This window comes from Castor canadensis, chromosome 7, assembly GCF_047511655.1.
Source record: "Castor canadensis chromosome 7, mCasCan1.hap1v2, whole genome shotgun sequence".
NCBI classification, from domain to species: Eukaryota; Metazoa; Chordata; class Mammalia; order Rodentia; family Castoridae; genus Castor; species Castor canadensis.
In genome coordinates, this window is record NC_133392.1 from 15,465,186 (window position 1) to 15,491,104 (window position 25,919).

General features: G+C 34.1%; 1 protein-coding gene across 1 annotated transcript in view; it reads right to left on the reverse strand.

The window, feature by feature from the left end:
• The window catches only part of Atrnl1 (attractin like 1), a 744,833-nt gene that overhangs the window by 236,461 nt on the left and 482,453 nt on the right, over nt 1-25,919 (reverse strand). Inside the window, exon 27 of the mRNA XM_074078234.1 lies at nt 4,560-4,667. Coding sequence (XP_073934335.1) covers nt 4,560-4,667 — 108 coding nt within the window. The remainder of the gene's footprint in view (nt 1-4,559; nt 4,668-25,919) is intronic.

The window sequence follows — 25,919 nt, forward strand, 5'->3', positions numbered from 1 at the left end:
CCAAAGTTCTGGCAGGTTCTTGGAAGAAACTGAAAAAGTAATTGTAAGATTTCTCTGGAAGCTCAAGGACTCAGAAGAGTCAAACAATCTTTAAAAACAAAGGAGTTGGATGACTTGTACTTTCTAGTTCAAAAATTTACTACAAAGGTACAGTAATCAAGACAGTGCAGCACTTCCCTAAAGTACCATATACAGATCAATAAAATAGTCCCAATCCAAACCCTCACATTTATATTCATTTTCAACCAGGGTCCGTAGAGCATTCACTCAATAGAGAAAAAAACAAAAGTCTTTTCAACAAGTAGTGGAAAGTTACTACGTGTTCCAGAATCTCAATCTTGAAGCATATACCTAAAAGAAATGTAAACATTTGCCCACACAAAATATTGGAGCCCAAATGTTCAGTAGTATTCAGAATATCCCCAAAGTGGAATCAACCCAAATGTCTATCAACTTATGACTGTATAAATAAAATGTGGTGGGGCCAGGAATGGTGGCACATGCCTATAAATCCAGTACTCCAGAGGCTGAGGCAGGAAGATTGAGACTTTGAGGTCAGCCTGGGCTACCTAGTGAGTCCCTGTCTCAAAACAACAACAAAAATATGATGTATGCATGCAATGGAATATCATTTTATAATGAAGTAGAATGAGGAAGTAACCAATGCTACCACATCAGTGAATTCTGAAAATACTACACTAAGTGAGAGAAGCTAATCTGAAAAGACAATATGTTAAATGATTCTGTTTCTATGAGTTGTCCAAAACAGAAAGTCTATAAAGACAGGAAGCAGATTAGTGCTTACCTAGGGCTGGAGTGCAAGGGAAGGGAGCACCGAAGCAAAATTGGGATGAGGGCTTTTGGGGGTGATGTTTTAAAATTCATTTTGGTAACAGTTACACAATTCTCTCTCTCTCTCTCTCTCTCTCTCTCTATATATATATATATATATATATATATATATATATTAAGAACATGGAATTGTACACTTTAAGTGGGAAAACTTTTATGAATTATATCTCAATAAACTTTTAAAAAATACTATACATTAATAACTAGAACTTAACTCCCAGATAAAATGGGTTTTACTAAATGAGAGTCTGCATGTAATCATTTTTTCTATTAACGTCTTCAGTTTAAGTTTCTGAAAAGAAAGTGGCACAAAAGAAATATAGACACATCAGTTCTTCAGAGTAAGAATAACATAGTAAGAAAAATAATAAGAATGGCAACATTAACATAATGCTTTTAGGTAGAAAACAACTTCACAAACAGTCTTTTAGCCAACAAAATAGCAAACCAGAAAGAGTCACTGAGTCTGACTTTAAACATGGAGATAACATACAAGAGAGTGGGAAGTCGATGAATTGCAGAGACCTACCTACTCAGTTATGCATATAAAGTCTTCACAAAACACTTAGCAAGATAGAAAGTGGCTAGGAAGTGATGGCCCTCATTTGGGGGGTGGGGGCAGGAGTCACATCATCCTGAAAGGATCAATATCTCCCCATATGCTGAGGGGCAGGGGAGCAGCAGAAGCAGCCTGGTGCCAGCCCATGGCTGCAGACTGATGGCAGAGTAATTCTGAAGTCAGGTGAGGAATCTCATAGCTGTCCATGTAGAGGACTGGACAGCTCCAAGCATTCAACTCAGCTCATTTCAACTGCTAACTTAGCAATTCCATCAGTTTATGAGCATATTTTCTATTACTTGGGGAAAAATAAGAACACTGAGAATCAAGAGTAAATACTGAGATTCCTAAAAGAAAGAGTATAAACAAAGGACAAAAAATTAAATTGACATCAGACATGAGGCAATGAAGTAGTATTTTTAAAATTTTGAAGAAGGGAATAGAATTTTATGTAAAATTAAATTATTATTACATGTAAAAAATAAATATGATAACAAGCATTTAATTTCTCAAGGGGAATGTCACATAAAATTTATCTCAGAAAAAAAAATATCTCACAGGGTTTATACTAGTGAAAAATGAGTGAAATGCATGAAAAGTAAAAGGTGTCTATTGTTATTTAAATGTGGCATAATAAAGATAGAAGTATATGCATAATATCTGGATCAAAAAGACCAGATAGTGGCTCAGAGAAGTGGCTCAAACCTGTTATCCTAGCTACTCATGAGATGCGGGTTGGGAGGGTCTCAGTTTGAGGCAAGCTTGGTCAAAAAATTCCTCAAACCCCACCTCAACCAAAGGCTGGGCTTGGTGGCACACACCTGTCATCCTAGCTATGTAGGATGACCTAAGAGGAACAAAGTCTAGGCCTGCCCAGGCATAAAGATAGACTTGATCTCAAAAACACAACCAATGCAAAATGGGCTCGTGGAGTGGCTCAAGTGGTAGTACTGCCTACCTAGCAAACTCCAAAAAAAAATATATCTAGATACTACCAACATCTGGAAGGAGAAACTGGAAACTGAACATGTACTATGACATTATTTTTTTGGTTGATGATCAGTAGAGGAATATGTATTAATAAGGGTTAGACATTACTAGGGAAAAAGACCCATTAAAATGAATCATAATATGTAAGGGGTACTATGAATAAAGAAAAAATCAATTTATCCAACAAAGCTGTGAAAAAAATAAAAAAGAGGGCTAGAAAGAGCCTATACACATATATACACACACATACTCACTCATACACACACACACATACACACATATGTACCTACATACAACTCAAAATACATACATACACACAACATACACACACATACACATACAAATACATACACACATTCACACATACAGACAGCATACACACACAATAATTCATGCACATACACTTGAACGTATAAATACATAAACACACACAGACATACACAAACAAACACACTGGGGAGCTGAAATAAGCCTTAGCAGAACAGTAATTTTTGTCAACATAAACACCAATCAAAGTGAGACTCAGAGACTGAATGGAAAAACTGCAAGCTAACAGTGTTTTCTACAAGGGATAGGTGTGAAATGGGTACAAAGAAGTTGCAAAGAGGAATGAAAGGAGAACTATAGGTAAATATAAACTAAAAGAAAGAGTAGACATTTTTAAACTTTAAAAAAGTAATTTAAGGTTAAAAAGGTCATAATAGTAAAGGAGGAAATAAAAGTTTGGAAGAAATAGAAGGTATGATTAGGAACATGTGCACCTGGCAACACATTCTTGGACACTGTAAATGAGCAGCTGAGACACGGTGGTGCGACGTGTGTTACTTATATTCATTCCTATGTGCCTTTGACTTGTCTAGTGCTCTATTTCTTTTCCTCGTAGGCCTATGTAGACATTACTAGTTTTCATTTCCCCTTGCTACTTGATTTTCAACAGTATTTGAAAATGTTTCAAACAGATGGAAAGGAAAGAGAATTTGGATTCAAATAGTTCAGGTTTTCTATTTGTTAAAAATTTTGTACTAACATTATTTGAAACAAGGGGCAAAACTGAAATTACAGCATTTCATTTAATCATTCTGTCTCTTTTCTAATTTCTCCCCAAGTAACGGAATACAAACACATAAATGCCCAAATGTTTTAAGTTTCCACAGCAACCTGTGACACAGAGTAGTAAAAAGTCAAGTACATAAAAGCTAAACGCACACACACACACACACACACACACACACATCGTGTACATCCTCTAAAAACTCATCCCTTGTACAGTACCCAAGAGGTGTAAGTTTTATTTTCTTTTCAGGTATTGGGAGGAGTCTATTTTTATATTGCTTGCTTTCCTTGAAGAAAAGCAAAATCTGAAAATAACAACACATAATTATTCAGATAAGGGTACTTTTAAAAACAGAATGAAGTATTTCAGATCTACAGTTTGTTAATTTTTCTACTTAAACATTGTACCATGAATACAATATAAGTATAAACATATAATTAAATTAGAATGCCTCACAATTCTTTGATTAGTCACTAATTACCATCTATAAAATTTTCCTCTTTGGGGTTATTATGTTCAGAAACATGTCATGCATTGTTTCAGGATTCTAAGGCCACATTCACTTGCACGTAATGATTTCTGATGCACTATATTCTACTTCTGCACTTGTGACAAAGGATTTTATAATACGGTCACTCCACAAATAAAAATATTCACTATATTTTATCCTTCTTAACATTTAAAAGCAAAAGTATGTATTTAAAGTGCAGCTCATCTCCACCCCCCTTTTGTAGTAAACTCTGTTAATAAAGATAGCTGTGGATTGTTAACTAGGGGCCACAGGGTGCCCCAAGAACTTAATATAGGTGTTTTGTTTCTTCCATCATGATGATATCTTAAATTCCTTCAGCACCTGTCAGGTGGAGGCTGCCAGGTGAGCTGTCTGTCACTCTTGCCTAAGCTAATAGATTCTCCAGTGGCTTTTGTTACAGTTCATGTCATGCCATTGAAACTATATGCCTTGAAAATGGCATAACATATGTAGCTGAATCTTGTCAACTCCAGCTAATCAGACTGTGTGTGGCTTCACAAGCAGATGCAGATTAGAGAAGCAGTATAAATATGCAAATCACAGTGGTCCCCTTTCAGCACCACTGTTCCTACCTCCAATGGCCCTCGCAGAAAGTCTGTTTGTTCAGCTCCTACTTCCAGTGCTACATCAACAGAGGCAAAAGGACGGCTGGCCATCTGCTGTCGTTCTCGGAGCAGTTGCTAGAGGGGGTTGAAAATGATTTGTTTTAAAACAGGCTTAAAAGCACATGAAACTCAACAATTCTGCTTTCACTTTTGAACAAATGGCACTGAAAATTTAGGAATCCTTTTGTACTCATCTTTGTATCTAAAGAGCTGAAGATGAGAATTGCCTTCTCCTCCTGGCCTGGGTGTATTTCCATAGAGGGATTAAATATATTTTTGCCTACAGATAACTTTTCTCTTGACCTCCATCCCACAGGGCCTAACAAGTATTCAAAAGCACTTTGATACCTCAGGCAAGAGGTGCTACTTAAATAAAAAGTGCTATTACCATGATGGCTATGCCAAATTTTCCCACTCCAAATAAACTATGCTTTTGTTTTAGTTGAAAGAAAATAGCAGTACAAATATTCAAGAAATGATAATGAGAAGTTGTCACACTGCATTAACAGAGATTAAAGGAACATACACCTGCCAAGACCAAGTTTTTGTAAGTCATCAAGATCCTCTGTTAAGTGCTATGGAATCAGCAGGAAGTGTTATTGGCAGCATTTATAACTTTATTCAGAGCCTCCATGTTCATTACTTAAAATGAGAAATGATTAGCAAGTTGTTGAAATTTTGTGCCAGGACTTCTAACACTCTCTTAGGTATTTATTTATTTCTCCCTGGGATTTGCCCAAGCTAAAACCAATAAACTAGCAAGTTCCAACAAACTACAAAGCTAATTTGTATTTCTGCCTCTCCTTGTAATTATAATATTCATTGTCACGGTAAAAAAAAATGATGACCAGCAATATATATTGCAAAACTTGTCCCTCTCATTCTATACATTTAATAAAATTATTATTAAATATTAAAAGAGGATGGGTGAGTCAATTAAATATGCTTTCAGATGAGAAGAAAAATCATATCACTGAAGAAGGCAGAATCCCAAGCACAATGAATGGCTTCATTATTTGTAGAGATTTTTGAAGATTCAGTGGCATTAACTTCAGATATCAAGTACTTGGCCTTGGAGTGTAAGTGGATGCAGTAACTGTGATGCATCATTCATAAAATTCACTTGGAGATGATGAAGGAACACAAGTCTACACCTGATGGCAGTTTATTATTTACCATTTTTGTGTTAACCCATGTGATACAGTGGTGATCCTGTTCATGATTAATGATTAATGCCTTTTCATTATTAAAAAGAGAACACCCACCTGACAATGAAGGATTGAAGGAATGCAACTGTTAATGAGTAATAGTTTAACTCCTTAATGAAATGTAAATTCAAAGTAAAAAATAAAGGTGATCTAAATTACAAAATCATTCACATAATACAAATTCAAAACTGTATTATTAGCTGGGTGCTGATGTCTCACACCTGTAATCCTAGCTACTCAGGAGGCAGAGAGCAGCAGGAGGATTACAGTTCAAAGCCAACACAGGCAAATAGTTTGCAAGACCCTATTTTGAAAAAACCCATCACAAAAAAGTGGCTCAAACGTGTAGCCCCTGAGTTCAAACTCCAGTACTGAAAAAAAATTATGTTATTAAAAATACAGCTGTTAGCAAACAGAATCTCATTTATAATCACTTAATAATTGAGTGCCCACTAAAGTTCATTCTGCAAAGAAGTTAAAGATTGTTCTTGCACAGACTTTAACACTATAGCTTATAATAAAACAAGACATGACAAAAAGTAATAGTAACTAGGACCAAGACAGGTATCAGAAAAGATACAGATAGGGAATTTGACTAATAAATTTATTCTGGGCCATATAGCAGGACACTAGTTAGAGAACTCTTGCTGGCCCAGCTGAGTTTCTAAGTTTGGGGAATAAAGGCAAATGTTTTTGCTATGGAACTTAGAAAGGGCAAATTACTTTCTCCTGAATGGCTCTTGTTTAGGTGTGATGGCTCTAAAAGAATACAACAGTATTTTTGGCTCTCCCTGGTGGGAATGCAAGCTGGTGCAACCACTCTGGAAAAAAATTTGGAGACTTCTTAAAAATCTAAACATAGACCTGCCATATGATCCAGCAATCCCACTTCTGGGGATATACCCAAAGGAATGCAACACAGGTTACTCCAGAAGCACCTGCACACCCATGTTTATTGCAGTGCTGTTCACAATAGCCAAGTTATGGAAACAACCAAGATGCCCTACTATTGATGAATGGATTAAGAAAATGTGGTACTTGTACACATTGGAATTTTACTCAGCCACGAAGAAGAATGAAATCTTATCATTTGCAAGTAAATGGATGGAACTAGAGAACATCATTTTGAGCAAGGTTAGCCAGGCTCAGAAGACCAAAAATCGTTTGTTCTCCCTCATATGCAGACTTTAGATCTAGGGCAAATGCAGCAATGTGGTTGGACTTGGATCACATGACAAAGGGAGAGCACATATGGGTGATGTAGAAATAGATAGAAAACCCAAAACATGAAAGTGTTTGATGTCCTGCCCACTCCAGAGGAGCTAATATAGAAACTTTAAAGCGACAGAGGTTATCATGAGAAGGGGATCAGTAACCAGTGTAAAGATCAGTTAGAGATGAATCAACATGAGTCATAACATGTGTACACGAAAACAATGCTAGGAATATTTCTGTACAGCTATCCTTAACTCAATTAGCAAAAATACCGTGTCTTCCTTATTATGCTTGTCTCTTTTCTTCAACAAAATTAGTGATAAAGGCAGAACAGGACCTGCCTGGAACTGCGGGGGGAAAAGGGGGAGAGGGTAGGGGAGGGGGGCACAGGGGAGAAATGACCCAAACAATGTATGCACATGTGAATAAATGCATAAAAAAAGAATACAGCAGAAGATCTTTTGATAATCTTTGCTGCTGAGTTCTGGTTCTCAACTCTATCCTAATAATTGTCCTCCTTTTTGCCAATTAACATCTGAATGCATTAATTCCTTAATTTTGCAAGAACAAAAGGAAATGAGGACAACATGCCTACAACTTAGATTTTATGAAAACTAAGTATAATTACTGATATGCAACACAGACTCTGGAGTCAGAAGGATCTGCATTTGGATGGCAGTTTCTCCACTGTTTAGCTGCTTGAGCTTAACCAAATGATCTAGACCTCACGAAACCTTACTTTTTCTTATCTGTAAAGTGAGTGTGATGGTAGTACCTACATCTAAAGCTGTACTTCAGAGGGTCTGTTTTGAGCCTCAGCTTCCCTACTTACTAGCTATTAGACCATAACTACGAAGTACATAGGTTTTTCCAAACACTCCTTTCTATCTATAAAATGGTAATAACAATCCTGTCTGCAGGTCATACAGTTAGGACTAAAGAGGTGATGTACTGAGATAGTACAGCAGAGAGGCTGGCACATTGTAGGCACCCAGTAACTGTTCATTGGTACAATTATGATGTTGAGTTTCAAGCACTAATTTTGTCATTGAAGACAGCGGACTAATTACCACAGGCCCATTTTCTTTAGCACTGGCGACACATTTTGCTCTACTAGTCTCCCTTTTACCAAATGTTGCAAATTTATGAGACAGTTGGAAAATGTCATTATTGTGGCAGAATGAATTTAGATTTGGAACTGTTCTCTGCCATTTGTGACTAAGAAGGATGAAAACTCAACATGAAAATTAGGAGAAAATATATAGTACTTTTTCAAGAAAATAAATTTAATTTCTTTTCTGTGGTTGAGTTTTTCAATATGAAATGAAGCTTAGCATTTCTACATCTATTGGAAGTCATACAGCAGATGTATCCATTTCATAACTAATTTGCTACTGCCAATTATTCAGCACAGTAATAAACTCAAAAGAACACGTTGATCATAATACAATCAATTTAATCATGCTGCCATAAAATTATTATGAAGAAAATTAAAAAATTATAGAGATAGTCTTAATATCACATTTGTTGTCCAAAACATAATTGTGTTACTATTTAAAAAATATACCATGGAATTAAAAATAACATAAAAATCCACATTTAAATTTGACAACTGGATTTAGTCAATGATTCTATCAGTTGTATATATGACTACAGATAATTCTTCCACTTAATACTACCTCTTCAAGTATTGTATCATTCCTCATCTCTCCAAATATTGCATGGCATACAACTCTCTTAAATTATGGGATATTAATCCTTAAAAATACACATAAAAAATAGTAGGCAACTTTGCTGCCGATTGTCCTTACATCTCCTAGCACATGTTCCCATACATCCTCTTCCACACCTCCAAATGTCCTATTCCACTCCAAGTTTGAAATGATATCATCTCCTATGAATTACTTATCATGTTTGTATGGTATGACTCCTTTATATTTACATGCTTTTTAAAAAATCTTCTTTAAGGCAAAAATGTATTTTTAGTTATTTCTCATCTACCACAGCACTTGGTCTTCAATACCCTTTGTTGAATAATCAGTGAATGTGTGAACAAATCAAAGCATAAAAACTGCTTCATTTGAATATGGGTAAGGACAAGTTATGATAAAATGGTTTTAATTTTGGTGTTGGGACAATATGAAGTACACAGAAGTGTGACTATCTTTTAGTACTGATAGTCTATCATTTTATATAACTAAATCTGCCAGGCACAAGGCTCAAACTCTTATTCAGCATATCAAGAACTGTCTGCTTCCAGTCTTCCAGTCTAAAGTTGCTTTTCCAAGACAGCAATGTTAGTATCTATGGGTAGTTTAGCAGACCATGTTCATTCAAGTTATTTCAATTACTTTCTTCTAGGCTTCTATAATCTTTGAACTACTAGTGATATGCTTACGCTTGAAATAGTGTCGTTTGCTTAAAAACTGAGAATTTTTTAGCAGCTTCACTGAATTTACCAAAAATCACTTCAATAATTTTGGGTTGTTTTGTTTTTTTCAATCTAAATCTTTGCAATATTTGTACTAACTTGCAAAACAGATTTTAGTGACTGCCCAGAAGGACCCTAATCGTAAGATTTCACTAAACTCTTAAAAAATACTCCATTTTTCTTTATTATTTGAAATGAAAATACGGTCTTCATTTGTCAAATGGCCATGGCCATAGATTTTCCAGGAAGGCTGTTCAAGTACATAGGGATACTGCTGCAGCAGTAAAGCACCGAAATCCAAACCTACCTTTTACTATTCTGAAGCTTGATACAGAGAGACAAAGGATGCGGAAAGAATGGGAAATATTTCTAGACCTTCCATTAAAATATAAAGAAAATAAAAATGATAGTAGCTTATGTCAGCCTATATAAATACATATATATACACACATACATATAAATTAATATATATATGCATATACACACAAACATATTGCATGGGCATGGCAGTGTACATGTGAAAGTGTGAAGATGTGTGTGAGTTATACACATTATAACTCAAAGCAAATACATATAACTCAGACTCAAAACTAAGATTCATTCATAGAAGATAAGAAGATCAGATAATTTTAGCAAGTGAGAATCTATCGTCATTTGGATAGCACCAGTCATATAAGTGGTATGCCAAGATAAAGTCATTGATTTTTAGACCTGGAAAGGACTTCACACTTTTTTTTAACATGCAGGTCATACACCTCTAAAAGGTAAGTACATAGTATTAGTAAATCTATGAACCTGACACTAATATATGATACGTTTATTTTAAAAAACAACTTTTTCCTATAATTTCAATAGTCTCAGTCATTTAACTTACTTCTGTCTTCAGAATCTAACTGCCTCTCACCCAGACCAAAATGTAATTATATTTCCTTAAATTCTTTCAATGAATAAATCAATCAGTATGTATTAATGCTTAAAAATAAACCAAGTGGAATGCATTCTAAAAACAAGCAAGACTACTTTAGGATTTTCAACATCTCATTGGTAGAGAAGAATTTGAAAACAATCATAAAGGCAAAATGGGCTCAAAGCTCAAACATCTAATTCTAGAATTTCCTTTCTCTCTTTTATCTAGCTCGATGGTTTGCAAACTTTTGTGCACATGAAATGCCACCTATATCTATACAGAATAATCTTGTTTCTGTAAGTCAGTCTTATATATTGATTTTAGATTAAGTTTTCATGTAAAATTAGTCTCATGGAACTCTGGAAATTATCTGTATTAACAAGAGTAGAATGGCACAAACTATTTGGCCAGATAGCAATGCCAGCATTTCCATGTAATAAGAGCTTTAAAAGATTTCTACTGACAGAAATTAAGAAAAATATATCTCATTTTTGTAAGTCTGGAGCTGTCTTTGGTTAAGTTAACTTTGGAAATATCAAATAAAATAAGGCATGGCTGACCTTCTTTCATTTACGTAGTCATGGTTATGCAGTTTGAGCTCATCAATATGGGAGCCAAAGTTGCATTTCTTTCATGGATGATTCTTCTCAATGGAAGATCAAAGTCAAGAAAATAGAGGGAGCACCTAACAACTATCCATTGATGTATAAAGCACCATAAGTCAGTGTAGAAAAGAAGTTTGATTTTAAAGGGATAGAACTTTACCAAGATTTGACTTTTGCTTATACAAAGCTCTAACTTGAAGTATCTCACAAGGTTGCTTATCAAATAAGTTAAGCTTCATAAATGGCTAGATCTTGTAAAACCATTTTGTTTGGAAAGGTTAAGCTAGCCTCTAGTATAGAGAAAACAAGAAAAGTTAAACAATACCTCTACCAAATTATCATATTCATTCAGAAAAGTCAAATATTTGCCAAATTTTCTTTTAATTTTTGAAGCAAATTAGGAAATAATTGGACGCTTCATCACTTCTCTTTAAATGAAACACTAACACATCTCAGCATAGGTAATTCCCGGTTTTCCTCAAGTATGCACCCATAGACTTCATTTACAAAGAATCCCAATGTGTGAACATGTTTTCAAAATAAAATTATTTGTATTTTCATTAATAATGAAGTTAATATTCTATAAAAATTGTGATTATGCAGATAATGTACCAATAGTTACATTACCAACTATAGTTCTTTTTATCTTAATACTTGACAACAGTTTATTTTGTCCACCAATGAGAAAAGAGAGTATGGTGCATCATGGGGTAGATGTAACCATTTATTCACAATAAGATAATCATTCTTGAGTCTTACTGGCTCATCAAGAAATCTCATTACAGCTTGGAAGCAGATTATGAAGTTCTTCTTTACTGGGCATTCCCAAGGATGATCTTAGAGCTTAGACACAAATTATGAACACAATACTTTCCTTTTCTTTCTTTCTTTCTTTCTTTTTTTGAAGTAAATGCCTATCTTTAGAGCAATCTGATGGACGGTGCATTCATATCTGACTTAATTGATCTGTAACCAATTTGTAATCATTTGTCAACCAAACTCACTTTAATGATCTAATATGCACCAAAGACTTTTCTAGAAACTGAATGAGAGACAACTCTTTTTGATTCTATACGGTAACCTTTTCCATGCTACCAAAACATATCAAAGACCCTTCTGAGACACCTGCTAGAAGTCTGGAGGTAGATAAAATATTTGGATCTTGGTGGAAGTATTTATGTAGCCTGAAGATGAAAGCAACCAAAGTCCCATCTATTTCCCAGTGTGTAAAACTAACTATATGTAAAAACACTGCAGAATTTTTTGAAGGTTACTTCATGTAATTTTAAAATTAAAACATAGATTCATAATCCCATCTTTGTTGACATAGATGGCATCACTAAAGTAGAATTTGCCAAAGATGATCTCACTTCAGGATAAAAGAAATCACACAAAATACATTCGTCCAGAAGAGTCATAAAAATCTGCTTGCTATTGCCTGGTACAAGGCTATCCTTTACAATGAGTAATACAAAGTACACAGACATTTGCAAGATAGTATTTTTGTCTTTTTTTTAACTTGTTGGCATTAAAACAAAAAGTTTAAAAAAAAAGCTTATTGCCAATGTTAATGATTATTCTGGGCATTTAAAATAATATTTAATATTGAAATAAGTTGTGCTTGTTCAACACTGACTCATATAAATAAATTAATTAATTAAAAAATGTTACAGAAATGAATTGGCATGGAAAACATAAGATGGCTGGGGAAAGAGAAAGTGAAGAGGGAAGTGCTTTAGATAGGGTGGTAACAGAAGGTCTAATAAGAAGTGACATTTGCCTGAAACCTTGAGTAGTCAGTCAGAGTAGGCAAGATCCCTCAAAGCTCAGTTTAACGCAAAAAGGCTTATTTCTTGCTCACATTAAATCCACAGGCCTAGGCAACTCCCCATCTAGTAATTCAAGTTGTTTCAATCTCATGGCTCACCATCTCAACCCAGAGTGTCACAGAAAAAAAAAAAAAAAGACCAGTGAGTGAACAGCACAAAAACTTTGCAATGATTCTGTCCAGAAAAGACACACACCATTTTCCAGAAATAGTCACACAGTCCAAACTAATCACACTGAAGCCTGGAAAAATGTAGGAATGGGATACTAAGGGCAATGGACCAAACAAAGCCAGAAGGGACACTGTAGGCAGAAAGATCAGTAAGTGCAAAATTCCCCAGGGAAGCTTGAGCTTAAAATTTGCAAGAAACAGCAAGAAGGCTGCCTTAATAAGCCAGAGGCAAGAAGCAGCCTGGTCAAAAGAAATCAAAATAACACCTGTAAATCACCAGGCACATAGGTGCTAAATGAATCAGATTCATTTTTTTAAAACATAATTTCTATTCATATTGATCAGAGTCCATTCTTATGGTATTAGAAGTAGCTTGGAACAAAAAAATCATAAGGAATAGGCTTTCTCATCCTCAAATAAAGTAATTTAATAGATAACCAAGAAAATAGCAACAGCAGTTAATCTCAAATACAATGAACCTTGCTCTCCCAATAAGTATCAAAAGGTCAATTTTGTATGGAACCTTCTTTAATACAAAAGGCCAGGTGGTTGTAATTTATCTGAGCAAATCAAAATGAGCAAAAGGATGAGGACTGAAAAGGTCATTTAAAAGCTAGATCCCCAGAATGGATGTTTAATACATATAACTTCCCAAAGAGCAAAAATGAGAACTTGGGTAATTTCAAATTTTAAAACCAGCTCTTGAAAAAAAAAAAAAAACTTTCATACCTAGAATACCCTCATAAGTCATTCTATAGGATACATTACTCCCCTAATTTAGCATTCTTTTTTTTATTCATTTATTCATATGTGCATACATTGTTTGGGCCATTAGCATTCTTAAGTTGTAAGAGAAATGCTTGTCCTGTGCTCTCCAGAAGAAGAGCAGATGAATGCTGTCTGTGATATCCAGAAGGTGCACAATATGATCGAGTCAACCTTGATGAGTGGAAATATAAAAGCAGCTGATTACAAAAGAAATGAAACATTGACTCCTGCTTGTCTGCCAGTAATTTCTGACTGAAGTTCTTATTACAAAAAAGCTTAGATTAATCCTTCAGTAGTCTCCTCCCCTCCTACAAATTAATTTGAGAAAGATTTTCCCCTTGATTCTGGGAATCAATACAATGCTCAAGATTCAATCTGAACCACAACATGCTAGCTTTTAGGTTAAGAAACTCCAAATGCAGCATAATCCAGTTAGCATTTTCATTAAGCGTAGAAAGAGTTTGTGTTGAACATTTCAGTAGTTTGTGGCTATAATTTTGAAGTTCTCCAAGAGATACTTAAATCTCCCTAGATGCATAAATGATCCAAATGCTGACACTTTCCTCTTAATCAATATTCTAAAAATATTTTTTTCTTTTAAAGAAAATGTGATTATTTTGCTATTAGCTAATGGAGTCATTTTCAGTTCAATATTGAAAAAATTTTTAAATGGTTCTCTTGTAAAATGTTTCTTTGTTAAGTCCAACATCTGAAAATCATAATTTTAAAAGTCTCTATTGTCATATAACTGACATTCATTGACTAATTGGTGTGATAAATGAATACCAGGTTTTGTTTTCAATATTTTGTGAAAGGAGTCATGATATACATATGTTTAAGAAACTATTTTTAGTTATTTGAATTTGTAAATATGGAGGCAGTTTGATGCAGAATAGATATCTCATGACTAACACAGGCATATTTAAGTACTTGACACAGCATTCTAAGCCACAAAAATCAGAATGTAAGAAAGTCAGTGGTCATAACAGACTCACTGGGATAACTCATTCTATGAATTAGAAGAAATCCTAGGTTTTATCTAATCCAATGTTCTGATTAAGGAAAGGTTAAAGTGTTATGACTTTTCTGAAACATGGTCATCTATCACCTTTGAATACATCTAGCAAAAAAAAAAACCAACATTTTTTAGCAAGTAAACATAAAACTTAATTCATTACACTGAAAAAAGTTCTGCAGGTTTTTTTTTTTTTGGACTATTAAAGTTAGGCAGGATACTTCTAATCTTACTTACTAAAATTTCTTCAAACATATATTAAGTATTTGAAAATTTTCTCACATCTCCAAATTAAACAGATCCAATATCTTAATATTTTAATTCATTATTTATGAAAACAAACATTTATAGAACATCCCAATGTTCTGGGAATAGGGCCAAGCACTGGTACTTAAAGAGATATAAGACACTGTCTTGTCTGCAAGGGGTTTAACTCACAGTCTCATCAGTAGCACAGAACTGTTTCTCATGTAACAGTTTTCAGTGTCTCTCCTAAAATGTAAAATTAAGACAATGTTCTAGATGGAACATGACTAGTATAGAATATGGTAGAACTATTTCTCTTAATCTAAATTAACTTCTATTTTTTCCTTTTCCAGGTTTTCTTTTACCTTTAGAACCATTATGTTGTAAGCCTAATCAACAGTTCCAGGTCTTTCTAACATAGACTTTAATCAAGCTAAATCTTCTCTAGTTAGCATATCTAAGAGTGAGTTTTAAAGCTAAATTCATAAACTCACATAAATTATAAATTTTTCTTGTTTTATTGTTGTTTATACCATATTTTTCCTTGAGTATAGAATCCTCTTTGAGCACTGAGCTTCCAATGTGTTCATTATCTCTCCCATTAATGTCATTTGTGTTGACCCGCTATTCCATTCCTAAGATCTGGAAAATATCTTTTGCTGGCAGAGAAAATCAAGACAGTGACCTGTCATACTTGTTGGTAATCTAAAGAAAATTATAAAAGCTACTAGGAGAATGACATTGGCCTTTTCATATTCCATGGTTCCCTCCATATAGTGATATCATTGTATAGAGAAGATAGGCATTTGGGTTTAAAAACATTGAGCTTATTTTCACAGACTATGTTCACTCTGGGATATAAGTGGTCTGTGCTACCTAAGAAATTCCTTAGCTAGAACAGGCACACTTTCCTTCATTTTCAAACCTTGACAAATCATTCTTTGTCCACTGATGTCCATAGAGTGTGAGGAGTAACTTCCAACATAGGGAAACTTTTTTTTTCACAATGTTTTTTATTTTTTATTAAATTAATTAATTAATTTATTATTGTTTTATTATTCATATGTGCATACAAGGCTTGGGTCATTTCTCCCCCCTGCCCCCACCCCCTCCCTTACCACCCACTCCACCCCTCCGCCCCCTCTCTCTGCCCCCCACCCCTCAATACCCAGCAGAAACTATTTTGCCCTTATCTCTAATTTTGTTGAAGAGAGAGTATAAGCAATAATAGGAAGGAACAAGTGTTTTTGCTGGTTGAGATAAGGACAGCCATACAGGGAGTTGACTCACATTAATTACCTGTGCGTGTGTGTTACCTTTTAGGTTAATTCTTTTTGATCTCACCTTTTCTCTAGTTCCTGGTCCCCTTTTCCTATTGGCCTCAGTTGCTTTTAAGGTATCTGCTTTAGTTTCTCTGCGTTAAGGGCAACAAATGCTAGCTAATTTTTTAGGTGTCTTACCTATCCTCACCCCTCCCTTGTGTGCTCTTGCTTTTATCATGTGCTCAAAGTCCAATCCCCTTATTGTGTTTGCCCTTGATCTAATGTCCACATATGAGGGAGAACATGGGCCAGGCTAACCTCACTCAGAATGATGTTCTCCAATTCCATCCATTTACCAGCAAATGATAACATTTCGTTCTTCTTCATGGCTGCATAAAATTCCATTGTGTATAGATACCACATTTTCTTAATCCATTCGTCAGTGGTGGGGTATCTTGGCTGTTTCCATAACTTGTCTATTGTGAATAGTGCCGCAATAAACATGGGTGTGCAGGTGCCTCTGGAGTAACCTGTGTCACAGTCTTTTGGGTATATCCCCAAGAGTGGTATTGCTGGATCAAATGGTAGATCAACAACATAGGGAAACTTAAGAGGTGCCTGTACTTCAGTCTTAGCCACTCTCTGATAGCTAAACGGCTTCCCTGGTTCATTTGATCTCAGTCCAAGAATGCTCTGAAGAACTCTGCACCCTTTCCCTCTGTATCTTCATTGCTTCACTTGTCAAAACATACATTGGCTACAAAGTTATTTTTCATTTATCAAATGCATTTTCATTTCTCCTCAAATGTATTCTACACACTTAACAAGTAACTTATGATTCCTCTCTATTCTTATATATTTCCTTTCTGCCAATTTGCCCATAAATCTCTAATTTTTATAACTAAGACATTTATTTCTTGGTTGATGGAAATTTTAAATGGATCAGAGAAAAGAAAAGTGAATCCTTTATTACCAAATGAGAGCCCATTCTTTGGAAATGGATACTTATCTGGCGATCAGCAATGAATCTATTAAACTGGTGGGGTCTCTGATAAGGTTTCCATTAAGTAGGCCCTACTTTTCTGCTTAGGAGTCTGAACAAATTGAAATTTAAAAAGCGAAGGTATAGGACATAATATCTTTATTATTGATGCTATTTATTGCACCTAAATTCACAAATTAAGTAAGCCACTCTACTTCCTTATGGGTAGAATAAATAATCAGGCAACCTAACAAGGAGGATGATCATTGGGCTTTAACTAGGACCAAGCCTTAAGGTACAACTTGTTATATACAGGTGCGACTATTCCTAAGCAGGTATACCTGAAGCAATGATTTAATTAGATAAAAAAGGAAAGTCTAGATATTATTGAGAACAATATTTGCTGTTATTAAACTTCAAAGAAGTCAGGTTCTCTATATATAGATATATATTTACATCTATCTTCCTATATTATACATATATTTATATATATAAAACATTTAAATATATATTTTATATATATAAAACATTTAAATATATATATATATATATATATGAACTTTATTTGGTCAGCATTAGGCTAAAGTAGTCAATACTTGTACCTACATAATATTTCATCCTTTCCTGATCACTCCATTTAAAATTTCAAATACGTATCTGCAGCCTTTGGAATACATAACAGTAGGAAAGGTCTTTATATACTGGCCTGGGAAGATGTCGATCACATGGTGAGATATAAAAAAGACCAGCATCAACATTCTGTGAACACTGCAAATGTATTTATGTATGCATGTTTGTATATTAAAATTTAAGCAAAAAAAAAATAAAAAATAAAATTTCAAATACTATCACAAACACACACACACATAGTCACTATCTCTTTCCCTTCCTTTTTCTCCATTGTATTCTCTACCCTCTGACATGCTAAATATTTTGCTATTTGTGTAAAAATGTTTCCCTAGTGATACTAGAGAGATTTTTTTTGTTAACATTTTATTAGCATATATTAGTTGTACACGTGGGTTTGTTGTGACATTTCCATGTGTGCTTACAGTGTACCTTGATTTGATTTACCTCTTCCATCATTCTTTCTCATCCCCCCCTTCTTAGAACAATTTCAACAGTTTCATCGTCTTATTTTCCTACAAGTACACAAAGTATATAGGCCACATTTACCTTCCTTCCCCCTCCCTATTCCCTCATCCCCTTCCCACTTGTACCCCCTTCTGAACAGGGCCTGTTTTATATTCCTGTCCTTCTCTTTTTGTGTATATTAATTGTTCAAAGGAGTTTTGTCATGGTATTTCACACATGCATATGTTGCACTTTAATCAGATTAACCCCTTCTTAGAGAGATTTTTTATGTATGCTAAAAATCTTAGCATCTAAAAAGTATCTGTACATGGTACTTGCTCAATAGATAGTTTTGGAATTAAATGATTCACTCAGGACCAAGAAAGGACTTTTGGATGAACCTTAGAATCAGGTAGTTTGAACACAGGCTCAAGGTCTCTCTCTAACATGTGGATTCAGGTTGTCTCTGAATTGGCTAATTACCTCTGAGAGACAATTTTTTTCCTGGGCTCAGAGTCATAAAGATGTGCAGTGGCAATAGCCACCGTAAAATAAGAGTGAAATGACTGTTGGTTAGTTGCAACTTAGTGTGGGTACTATTCACTAAATATAGTCACTCTCAATTTTTAGTATTGGGGTGAATAGAAACTAATATCTTTAGATATGTATACAGTCCGGGGGAAGAAAAGGAATTGATTAAGATGTACTTGGGGCTTATACTATCAAGAATTCCTAAATTTTGCAAGATGACAGCACTGACTTTCCAAGAGATAAGTATACATAATTCCCAAATTAACCATTTGTTTAGGGATTTCTCCTACTTGGATATGAATTCATGGGTCATGAATTTTGGACAACTTGCAAGACTGATAGACAGCCCAGCAAGATAAAAATAAGGTTTCTCAGTCTATACTTCTTCTCTCAAATATTATGGAGTCTCTGGTATATGTTTAGGCCACATAATTGTGCTGCAGATAACTGTCAGGGGCATCTTTTGCTATTGGGTTGACCAGTTTTCTAAATTTGCTGATTCCTTAAGGGAAGTAAATGATTCATACTCTTAAAATAAACCCATGAAAGGTTTGGCATTGAACTAATACATCAATGTTTATCCTGCAAGAATTTCACCCAATCTGGTGAGAAATAAATAATCCCAACTCTTCCTGTGAACAGAAAATGCTTCCAGATGAGATTAAATAGAATAAGAAATATTGAAGAATGGTTTTTGGAATTTCTTAGAAAATTTTTTAGCTCAGAAAGATAAAATATTTTATTTTTTGGAATTTACTTATGAATTTGACTTATAAACAGACTCTTTAAAAGTGTTCCTTGGGAATTTAGTAAAGTTCCATTCAGAACATATCTCTGTGTTGGAATTTTATTATTGAAGTATCTTTCTATGTTTTAGTATTAGAGTTATTTAATGTAGCCATACAAATAGATATAATTTAAATTATGAACTAGATTGGGGTAAATTTTCAGCTTCAGATACAAAGTATCATTGAAGTTGATTTAGTATTTGTCCTGTTCTGACCTATGTCAGAGCTTTCTGAGTATAAAATCAAAACTGCCCACCATGGAACCAAGAATACCCAAAGAAGCAATCATTGGACTTGTCCTGCTGCCCCTTGGAGGCATCTGTCTTCAAAAATCACTGATGTCCTTCCTCTGGATATATAATCATACCCATAGGCTAAACCCAGTTAAATCTAGGGAACAAAGAGAACAAAAAAGCAGGGCAAAGTTAGAGGAACAAACCTTGCCTGATCCTGATTTCCATGGGGGGTATTTTCCATAAGCACTCTCCTAGCTTATCTCCTTCTCTTTATTTCTGCTCCCAGGAGGTGGACTGATGAACTCTATTGATACCCTGAGATGTGTTCAACTAGGGCATCTTTTCCTTAGAATCTAATTTACCTGCAGACAATGTGAATTTTGTTTTGATTCTTACCTGAGAAGGCTGTCCACAGGGGGCACTATGCCCTCGTCTCATATCATCCATGGCAGGTATCTAAATGTGCCTACTCTGGGTCTCAGAATTAGCATGATTATTTGATTTAAGGACCTGAAGTCATATCCTTCAGCATGATCATTATCAGTAATATGGATAATATATTGCCCAGTATTTGACAACTATTTAGTCCATATTTGTATAGAACTTGGAGAAAAGTGCTAATTTTTGCCCCTCCTAAACCACCAACAGTCACTATTCTATTATGCAAAGTCCATATTTCCGTCTACTCCAAAAGAACCTCAGATGTTCTTAAATGCCTTGCTGAAGTCAGTATGTATCATATCTGTTGCATATTCTTGCTGTATCAGTCACGTTATCCTAACAAAAAAGAAAAAATTCAGTTTTGAAACCCTAACTCACTTGTACCTTTAGACTTCGTAATGTCGTTGCTTTTACTGAAATAATTAATAGAATGATTATTAATTAGGAGACTTTATTTTAGCATCTCTTGCTATGGGATCAAACACAGCTCTTCTGTAAACATTTTGAAACCAGTCTTGCTAAATCTGGACTATGTATTTGCCTCCCTACTCTATTCTTTTTCCTTACTGTTAAATACTCTGAAAGGACATATCAATTACCCTCTCACAGGACTCCTACATCACCAACCTGGTTTGTTTTCTCTCACTATTCTTTCTACCTTCTGCAAGTTGCAACTGCCAGCAAAGTAAATCAAGAATGGATCACATCTTCAACTTTCAGTGGAATGTCCACTGTCTATTCTGCTACAATTACTTTATCTTGACTCACGGCCAGTACTGTAACTTATCTGTGGCAAAAAGACAATTTATCACAAGTCATACAATTATGATTACACATACTTCAGCTCAAGGGAGTATTTTGGAATTAACTGAAGAGCAGTACTCATTAGATCCACCATCTCTAAAATGTAAACAACCTGATTCATGGATCCTTTTCCCTTTATTGTCCTCCAGTCAATACTACCTTGGCTCAGAAACAAAGATCCTCCATGCCAAGAGTATGGCATGACAAAAGTTAGTAACATAATGATACACATGCTTCAAAGCTTCTAAATTTGACCCAAGTTTCTGTGTGTTTTCACTGCTATTTTATCCTTTTCTTTTAATTTAGTGTGAGTAACTTCCTTTACTGAAGAATGCTATATATTATCCTCAATAAGTCATTAGACAATTGAGATTCTCCATAATGCAAAATGTTTTGCTGCAGCCATAGAGACTAGTGAGAAATAAGACAGAGTGCTTGTTTTATAGATATATATTCTACTTATAAAATTGAGATTTAAAGCTTAATTGGTAATTTATAGTAGATTTTAATAACAGAGTAAGTCAGAAATGCAAATATGTAATCACTTGTCAAGCAAGTAGCATAAACAAGTGCTGTGGTTTCAAAAAAAATCCCCATGGACTGGACTGATAACTCAAGGCCTAAAGAAGAAGTCTGAGCCAAAGCTGACACTGAAAGGATGTGTAAGATCTGAATAGCTACATTATGATAATTATATGAAAATTTGATCAGAATAATTCATTTCACAATTCCCTTAAGTTTTATAAGACTAAATGAAGCCCTAGTGCTTCTTCTTCATACTACAAATTCTTTTACACCGTCCCTTCTCATTTTTCAAATTCTATACATTGCTTTTCTTTCCTTCTTTTTCTTCAAGTGTCTCAAATTTTCTCATCTCTGAAACCCACAAATCTTTGTTCACCCTGCCTTTTCCACTTCTTTTTTAGTTACAGTAACCACAGGAAATAAGTTTCCATAATTTATGCACATACTAAATGTTTATGATAACAGTACATGAAAACCCTAATTATATTTATATCAGTCAGTTATCTGACATAAACCTTGCTCACCAAATATTGTAAGATAGAATAGTTGAAAATGGAGGGTATCTGAATGTATGACATGCCAACAGATAACAATTGAATTATACCACTGTAGTAGATATTTTAGGATTTTTAAATTAGCAAATCACCTTATATTCATCAACAATTTGAAGACCAGGTAGGCCAAAATTAAATAAATATAGAAATTATTGGAAAATGAATGAATTTTTAAAAATACTATTAAAATATTCTAAAAATTCAACTGGCCTTCATTGGCTTTCAACCAGCTCTACTCTCAGTCAGTAATAAACTTGATGAATGTAATGATGACTCAACCCACGGAATGCCATGGCTATCAACAAAGCACAGGGAGTGCTTTAGTTCTGAGACTCTGAGACAAACAATCACAATTTATTTTCCCAATTCACTGCCTACTTGCTTCAAAAAGTGAGATGATTGACCAAGCAAATTTTACTCTAATTTAGACATTGTCTTGACTTCAAAAAGTTGACAAATCCATAATTTAAGGACTTAAAATAAGAAGTAAGAAGTTATTGTAAGCTCATCAGTCTAAGTAATATATATCACAGACATTAGCAAATACCTAGAACCAATAAGAGTTTAAATTTCACTTTTTACCAATTCTCTTGCTAACATTCAGATGGCACTTACAATAACATTTATGATAATTTACTATATCCTACTGCCTTAAAACATTTAATTGGAAATGATGTGAACATACTATCAGAGAATAATGTGTCAGATCTGGTAAGATTTTCTATAGTTCAAATTTAAAAAGAGGAACACCAAGTATAATGTCATTGAAAATAACACCCTTTTCCAAAAAAAAAAAAAAATCTTGCTTCTTTCAAAGGAATAGCATTAAAAAGAGTTTATAAATTTTCAAATATACTTTCTATTATTTATTTGTGTATCTTTTGTTAAAATAATATTCTCTTAAGAAAGATCATACCAAGGCAAAATTCCCATTGAACAATGAATAGACACCTAAACATGCCGCACTAAGAGGAGGACACTAATAAGAGAGGGAGGGTAAAAGAAGGACGTTAAGAAGTGAGTATGGTTGATATACTTTCTATTCAAGAATGAATATAGAATTTTTAAGACTATTGAAATTACCATAAGAAGAGGACTAAGGTAGAAAGGAGAAAAATGGAAGGGATGAACAAATTTGGGATATAATATGTATATATACGTATATATATGTATATATATATAAATGTCATAATGAAACTCTGTGTATAGCTATCTTAAGCAAACATAATGTCTTGTTTTTAAAAATGGAGAACAGGAAGGTAAAACAGGTCCTATCTGGGGGTTTGTAGCAGTTGGATGGGTGGGGATATAAGGAAAGGGAGGATAAATACAGGGGAAGAATTATGTACTCATGTGTAAAAATGGAAAAATAAGACCTGTTTAAACTATTCTAAGAATGGGAAGGGGGACAAAGTAGAATAATGGAGGGGATGAATTTAACCAAGATATTTTGTAAAAACTTTTGTAAATGTCACAGTATATCCCCACTACCACAATAATGTGATAATAATAAAAAGCTAAAAATTAAAATAAAAAGGAAAAAGATTACATCTTCACAGTTGTGAAGGGAATGTTCTCAAGGCAAAGTGAGTCACAGAGCAAATATGGGACTTGCAAAAGGCTAAAAGGCATAAAATGACAATTGTTCACAGTGCCTTTTATTCTCATTGTTTTTCTATTGCAATACCAACAACTGTGATCTCAAAATAAGAATTTTATCATTAGAGAACCCAAGGCTAACGGGAGAAAAGAGTATTCTCTCTTCGATCCTGTAATTGCCACATCTATTCAAATCACATTTATCCCCCAGTATTTGTGTACTAAGCAAGATAAAGGAGATTTTATACAAAATTTATTATACATGTAACTTAAATAGCTCTGAAGGAAAGAGATTCTCATGATAAATTAGTAAATAAGAACACATCGAGGAATATTTTTTACCTAATTCACAAAATTTAACGAATGAAGCGCTTTGGTAAGAGTGCTTAGAAAATGCAACTGGCCCTTTTGGAAAACTATTTGCTAACAGATATCAAAGTGCACATATCTTTGATCTAGTAATTCCTCTTCTTAGACTATATTAATGAAATGAGAGCTACAAGCAATATTTACTAATTCCTACCAAGGTATAGTTTATTATAGTGAAAGCTAGAGACAATTTGGCTAAAAAAAAAAACCTGGGATATCAAAAAAGTGAAACACTATATAACCATTAAGACATTTTCAAAGAATTTTTAATGACATTGAGAAATATCACAGATGTACTACACACAAAGCAGTATAAAAATTAATATTCATATAAACATACACATATATGCATATAATCATACATCTATGATAAAAGTAAGATTTGGAATGATGCTTACTTTGAAGGGAGGAATTCAGGGGGATGGAATGAGAAGGAATAAAACAACAAATCTGATATTTTCCATGAAATTTGAGAGAAAATATCAATGTAAAGAATGATCCCAATTATACATCTATATGTACAGCTACACATATATCTTTATGCCTGAAAAATATGAGAAAAATTTACCTTTACAACATGAATTTTAATTCATTAAATTTATATTTTTCTAACTTTTCTGTAAGAGGAAGAAGAGAATATTAACCATTATTTTAGTGCCTCTGGATTATTTACAGTTACCCTAAGAATGCATGATTTGAGAAAATAAAAACAACAGAGTAATATACTAATTAGTAACTTTTGGTATTTTATAAAACTGGCCTATCCATGCCCATTATTTATATTATTTATTAGATGTCACTACAAGATAAAAATGGAGATTTGCCTGAGATAAAGCATTAATGAAACAAGTTCTAGGCATAATCCTGTACATAAATAATCATAATTGAGATAAGCAATTGGCTATACTGAATAACATTTAGGAAGTTTACAAGAAGTTACCAGAAAAATAACAGCATTGGAAGAATGGTTTGTAAAACAGAAACACACTTAATTATTGATTTTAGAGCCAGATAAAATTATTATCTGTTTCAGAAGCCATTAAAGTAGCTCACAGGACAACTCTTAAAATCTGATTGTATGCTCTTCTCATCAGAAATGGTATAGTATGATAAAAATCTCTGTGTATTTCAATCTGTATGGTAAGATAACTGACTTTAAATTGACAAATTTAACTACTTAAGCTATCAAATTAATTTAGATTAAGAATATAGTGACAAAGTTTGCCATCTGGTGGTCAGTGTGATATAAGGATGATGTCTTCACATATTTTTCTATGTCTACATTTTTAAATGGGTCTAAAAATATAAAGACAGTACAGGATCTAGATACATTCATAGATAAAACTAAACCTGCAACAGAGGAAAGCATATTGTATGATTTGATCAGATAACAGCTATGGCAAGCTCAAAGATAGCCAATTACTATCTTGGCTAGCTTTTAAAGCTACTTCATATTACAAAAGGGATTTTGTAGATGTGACTAAATTAAAGGTCTTGAAACAGGAATACTTCCATGGATTTAAACGGGCCCCAAATGAAATCACTGTGTCCTTATAAAATGGAGGAAGATGGAAATTTGACTACAGAAGATGACAGCAGAGGCAATGTGATTATGAAGTAAGATGAAGAAAGAGGCCAGGAGCCAAGGAACACAAGGAAGTTAACCCAGTCAAGGAAGCTGGGTATGGGATAGAAATGTATTCTCTCCTACAGTCTCTGAGTGAGGTGTGCCCTACAGATACCTTGATTTCAGCAGAACAAAACTAAA